General features: G+C 42.6%; 1 protein-coding gene across 1 annotated transcript; it reads left to right on the top strand.

The window, feature by feature from the left end:
* Positions 1–226: 226 nt before the first annotated feature.
* LOC136551354 (uncharacterized) lies at positions 227–4155 on the top strand. Its single transcript, XM_066542920.1, has 7 exons — positions 227–631; positions 1874–1983; positions 2307–2515; positions 2601–2689; positions 2912–3014; positions 3092–3234; positions 3698–4155. The coding sequence occupies exons 1-7, from the start codon at positions 386–388 to the stop codon at positions 3794–3796; spliced, it is 999 nt and encodes a 332-aa protein (XP_066399017.1). The 5' UTR covers positions 227–385; the 3' UTR covers positions 3797–4155.
* The last annotated feature ends 1963 nt before the right edge of the window (positions 4156–6118 follow it).

Here is a 6118-nt window from a genome sequence, read left to right as displayed (position 1 = left end):
AGCGTAGTCGTGGTGCTGTGATAAGGTGAGTTTTTTCTTTCTTAGAACGGTTGGAGACAAATGGACGAGGAAATAAAAAGGCGTCATTGAGCTACCTCGCAGCCCACCCTCGCCACCGTCTAAGCGGACGGATGCCCTATACCTCGAACATTACTTTATTATGTATGAGATAGAAGTAATTAATGATTTCACAATGGTAATTTCCCCTTTTTTTCATTTGCCCCTCTCTCTTTCTTATTTTAGCATTACTCTGCGGGAGGTTCTGTGCACTGCTCGCTCCTCTCCTACCGGCAGTGGCGGCGCACCACCTTCTGGCGATTTGAGCTCGCTGGGCGAGGTCCCCAGATCTTGCTAATTCCACAACAAAGCAAGGCGCGCTCCCGCCATGGAAGTGGAAGAAGCAGGAGGCGAAGTGGAGAACGCCGGCAAGGACGAAGCGGAGGCGGAGTACCATTCGCACGACTTCGAGTGGGAGGACCTCAAGGAGGAGGTGGAATCCGGACCTACCTTCTCCTACCACCTCTCCCCTTTTCTCGAGCCCGCCGCGAGTACCACCTCGCCGCCGAAGTCCTCGTCGGAGGAGGCCTGGAGAAGCTTCCACCGTCGCCACGCGTCCGGGAAGTTCTTCAAGGTTGCATCTCAGCCCCCTGCGCAAGTTCCCTTTTGTTCCCACATTCCTGCTTATTCGATCAGGACTAGTAGAAACGTAAGCAAAATGTTCCATTTAGTCTGGTTTGTGCAAGAATAAGAGTTGGACCTTGGAGTTTGACACGTGATGAACTAACTAAAACTACCAAAATGTTTGGATGGGAGATGGTTGCAAGGATAAGGTAAGGCTGCGATGTGCTCTGCCGATGGAACTTAACCTCTGCTGGATGGTAGATTTTTTATGTTCTTCTGTACCATTCTCACAAAAATTCTCAAATCAAATTCTGTGCTTGTAACCACATTGAATTGGGTCTTAGTCAGATTGCAAGATCCGATTTTCTGTGCAGCTCCCAGAATTTGCGGCATTATTGCCATGTCACCATAGGAAATTGGGATATAGTGCCTTTCGGCCTGTTCGCTGGTTGGTTTCTGGGCTGGTTTGGGCTGGCTGGTGCTGGTTTGTTGTGAGAGGAAAACACTGTTGGTTGGCTGGTTTGGGCTGGCTGAAACCAACAAGCGAACAGGCTGTTTGTTGGCCTATTAACAATACCGTGCTATAGTGTGAATAGAATACCACTGTTTGCACACTATAGGTCGGCAGCCTCAGAAATAGTGTTGCAAGTATACCAGACTGACCTTATGATTATTCAGTTATCCATGTGTCTCTGATGATGCCATGATTTTTATTTTCCAATGTCATCTTTGACTTTTGTTCCACCTTTGTTCATCAGTAAATTAGATTCAGAAATGGCATTTCTGACTGATTATACTAAGGGGCTGTTTGGATCCTTTCATTTTGGAGGAATTGGAATCTACTTAATAGTCTAGGCTATTTGGCTTGGAATTTGACATTCCACAACTTTTCAAAGTTCACATATAACTATATAAGCATATCTCAAATTCATAGGGTGGGAGATGGAAATTGATTTTATAAATTACCATGTTATGTTTCTACTTTGTAACTTATAACACGCTCTTCAACTTGCTCCCCTACGGTAGAAATGCAACACATAAGTATCTCTCTCGTATGGCCAACAATAATATACAAATATAATCCATATACATTCATGTTAGCTTAATTAATCTATGTCTAGGTTATGATTATTAAAATGAATTCAATTCCAAGGATCCAAACGGCGTCTAAGCTAAAATGTATACAAAGTAAAACTAAGAATGAAAAACTGTGCATCATAGGTTGAAGATCACATCTGATATTACTTTACAGGAAAGGAGGTATTTGCTTAAGGAATTTCCTGAACTGTGTAGCAGCGAAGATCATGCCAAGGTTTTAGAAGTGGGGTGTGGGAATGGAAGCACTGCTGTTTCCATTCTACGGTAATGTCCTCACTACTATTTTGTTCAGTCGCCTAATTCATATAAGACAATGAACAGTTGTTTTCTAATTGCGAACGTAGTTTCAAGTTTTGCATATTGATGTAGACTTTCAATACTTCAAATTTTCCTCCCTAGTGTGGTGTGTTGCAGTATTACTGGGGTTCGATCTGACTTCTATGATCCTGAAGATGTAGTATTTTTCCTCTCCTGTTTTTGTCCTGAATATGTGATACTATATGTCATTATAATAAACTTTTTATAGAAATTATATATTACTAGAATCTTCCTAATGGTGACACAGTCATAATGTATGGTTTCTTCAGGTCTAGTGAAAGGATCACTGTCTTTGCTTGTGACTGTAGTAAAGACATTCTTGAGAAGGCCAATGAAATTATATCCAATACAAAAGGGAATGATATCAAGGATAGGTTCCACCCCTTTTTAATGGATGTTTCTAAAGAAACTTTCCCAGATTGGTTATTCTGCAAAGCCTGTCAAAGTTCGCTGGGGAAGACTGCTGCATTTTTACTTGGTCATTCATTTTGTTTCAAATATTCCTTCATTTGAGTTTTATTTTCACATTCCAAGTTCTGAACTCATTACATTTTTGCTTTCAGATCCAAGTCACCATGGAATTAGAAAAGAGCACCCAGTCTTCCTTAGAGAGAACCAATGTTGTGCTGGTGGCATGGATTTTATTACCATGGTAGATTAATTTTATCTGGTGCTAGTTGGTTGGTCATACTCATATCATTTGTTTGCATATAAAAAAATGATCAGGTGTACATGTATATGAATTTTTAAGCTTGATTTGCACATGTTATAGTTCTGAATGTGCTTTGAAGGGCAGCATTTCCACATTCTCAGTATAGGTACTCATCTTTTACCAGTTAATAGATGTTAGTGTTTTTATTTTTATTATTGGCAGATATTCACACTGTCAGCCATACCCTATGACATAATGCCAACTACTATAGAACAATGTGTTTCTGTTCTGAAACCAGGCGGCCTTCTTCTGTTTAGGGATTACGGTACTGGCTCACATACAATGGTATAATTTCACACTGCGTACAACCAACTGCTTTCTGATAGCTTTTTTTTATATCAGGTCTTTATGACATGACAATGCTACGGTTTTTACCTCATCAAAGAGTAGGGTTTCGGGAATATATGCGATCAGATGGTACCTTTTCATACTTCTTCTCATTGGATACTGTGAGAAAACTCTTTCATGCTGCTGGGCTAGTAGAGGTAACTCTCAATTGCTTGGAATGTTTTCAGTATCTGATTGTGCTCTTTGAATTTCCACCACTTGCATCGAACCCATCTATGTTCCCCGTGATGCAAGAGTGCCAGAGCTATGTTAGTTAATATATAGCACCTAAATCAACTGTTTCCCATGCTTATTAAGAGGAGATTTGTTCTTAACTTTTTATGGATCTAATGCACTGTAGTTTTACATGCATTAATTATGAGTTATAATAAGCAGTAACAGTACATTATATATTCTGTTGTTGGTAGTGGTCTTCAATGGTTCAGCACTTCTAACGAATTCATCAACAGGATGCTATAATTATATCCTTTCATATCTTGTCAATTATTATAGAGTACTCATTACTATAATTGTTTATTTCCTGGAGTTCCCTTGCGTGTCTAATTTGTACATCATTAGTAAACGCTGATTTACATTTGCTCACTGCTCTGCACTTTGCAGTTGGAGCTGGAATATTGCTGTGTCAAGTCCGTGAACCGAAAGAACGGGAAGACGATGCAGCGGGTATGGGTGCATGGCAAATTCCAAAAACCTAGCTGACACCAGTTAGCTGTGGAGGTAGTAGCAACATAGGCCAGGTAGTTTTGCTCGGCCACTTTGTTGTTGCAACAAAGCGCTGTAACAGTTTTGTAACCACAAACTTCAATGCCATGGAAATTCTGTTCCCCTGCTTCAACACTAGCCATTCTAGTTACCCCCTGCTTCAACACTAGCCATTCTGGTTACCAGGCCAGAGAGTCCGAGTCCCTTGCGTTGACTGCTTGACCACTCCTAGACTCTCTTCGTAGCTGCATGTTAGCGTCTCAGGTGGCTAGGGACCCTCCGCCTGTTCGGCTGGCTGGCGGGCTGGGCTGGTGCTGGCCAGCCCACTCACGTGGGAACAGTGTCATCCAGTCATAACAGTATTTTTCTCACAATAATCTAGTCGAAACAGTATTTTGGCTTAGTTTTCAGGCCAGCCGAACAGTCTACCTGTTTGGATGACGCAGTTTTGGAAAACTGTTACAGAACTAGAAAAAAGTAAAAAAAAAAAACATTGTTTTAGTGCTACAAAATTTGTTGTATTTAAAAACCTAGTAGCCTTTGAAAACCTTAAGTACTCTCTCTATGCTCAATAATAAGTCATTCTAACTTTCTAGAGAGTTAAAACATCTCATGTTGAACTAAATTTATATAATGTAAATAATAACATTTATGATGCCAACTATTATTAGATTCTTCATTAATTATATTTCATAGTATATCTATTTGATGTTATAAATCTTTATAATTCTTTTTATAATTTTGGTCTAACTTAAGATGCTTTTGAGTTTCTAAAAAAGTTAGAATGACTTATAATTTTGAATGGAATATTTTGTAAGACCATAGAATTTCTCCAATACTTCATAAATGAGCGTTACCCTAGACGTCTGGACAGACGTCCTCATCCAGACACCCACGGCTGCTTGTTTTTCGCGTGTAGCGAGCGGACAGCGGGACCTCAGCCTATTACGGGGCCACCACCTCCGTGGGCGTTTGCGTGCTCAGTGGGTAGGGTTTCCCGCCAAGCTTGAACTGCCGCGGGAGATGGAGGGATGGAAATGGAGGGGAGGAAGAGGACGAGGCGCGAGGTAGGAGCTGAAGCCCTGCAACAGGCCGTTGTCCATCGGCCGCCAATGCCATCGCACCCAATCTACTTTTAAAACATCCAGATGAAGCATTTGCAATATACATATGAAGACAAATAAAACATTTGAAATATGCATCTAAAATACTTGCAAAAACACACATGAAACAGTTGAAAACCTTTGCAATACGTACGCAACATCCAGATAAAATATTTGCAACATATGCGTTGAAACATATGCAACTTCCGGATAAACACACTTGCACAATGCGTCTGAAAAAATAGATGAAACATTGGGGATAGACGTTTGCAACATAATTGTATAACCATTGCAACATATGTAACATCCTGATCTACTTTTGCAACATCCATACGAACTCTTGTATACCTCTAAAACAATTGAAACACTCGAAGCATACGCTTGCAACACGTGCTTTCAGCGTAATATCACCTTGGTGCTTAGACAAACGGAGCTCATCCTTGTGGAGCTCGACGCTGGCGCGAAGCTCGATACCACGAAGTGCTCAAAGGTCACTGGTGCGGAGCTCGGTGGCGGCACGGGCCTTGGCAGTGGGCGCGACAGGTGGATGGAGCACGGGCGCGATGAGAGGCACGAGTCCAGACAGTGGGTGGGCGATGCAGGCAGAGTCCATCCCGCGAGCGAGGGCGATGCTGGCACGCTAAGTTTGTCCCGCAATGGCGGGCGACACGGGCAAGGGCGGCACAGGCGGAGTCCGTCCGAGCGAGAGCGGCATGGGCGAGCGAAGTCATCCCACGAGCAGGGGCGTGCAGTGCAAAGAGGGCATGCGACGCAGGCTGGGTCCGTGATAAGTGGGTGAGGATGGATCCATGAATGGATGGATGGATGGGCCTCTTCCGAACGGGAGTCACGGCACATGTACTCTGCATCTTCATAAATACTTTGCATCCATTGCCCTTTGAGTTTCCACTGTCCACGCGCAAGACCGCCGGCACGCGTGCAAGACTTCAGAAGCTCACTGGATTTTCCCTTTTAGGGTTTTGCTTCCATGTAGGCATGCAATTTACTCATTTTTGAAACATGCTTGAAGATCCAGCGGAACTTTTGCTTCACAGCAGTTCCTCAGTTCCAAACTGAAGAGGGATCGGCATTGCATTGATTTTGCACAACTTAACCGTAACAATTCAATGCCCATGAACACAAGCTTGTAACGTCCAGCTTGGAATGCAGTAGTCCAGCTCGGGAATGCAGTAATTAAGTTCTGACGATCAATCAG

This window comes from Miscanthus floridulus, chromosome 4 (genome assembly GCF_019320115.1).
Source record: "Miscanthus floridulus cultivar M001 chromosome 4, ASM1932011v1, whole genome shotgun sequence".
NCBI classification, from domain to species: domain Eukaryota; kingdom Viridiplantae; phylum Streptophyta; class Magnoliopsida; order Poales; family Poaceae; genus Miscanthus; species Miscanthus floridulus.
This window is presented reverse-complemented; position numbering and strand designations above follow the sequence as displayed.

Excerpts from the sequence above, each read along its gene's own strand:
- LOC136551354 (XM_066542920.1), top strand. The coding sequence starts at position 386 with ATGGAAGTGGAAGAAGCAGGAGGCGAAGTGGAGAACGCCGGCAAGGAC. Across the intron at positions 2,516-2,600 it reads GACTGCTGCATTTTTACTTG|ATCCAAGTCACCATGGAATT; the intron begins GTCATTCATTTT and ends TTTTGCTTTCAG. Across the intron at positions 3,235-3,697 it reads ATGCTGCTGGGCTAGTAGAG|TTGGAGCTGGAATATTGCTG; the intron begins GTAACTCTCAAT and ends TGCACTTTGCAG.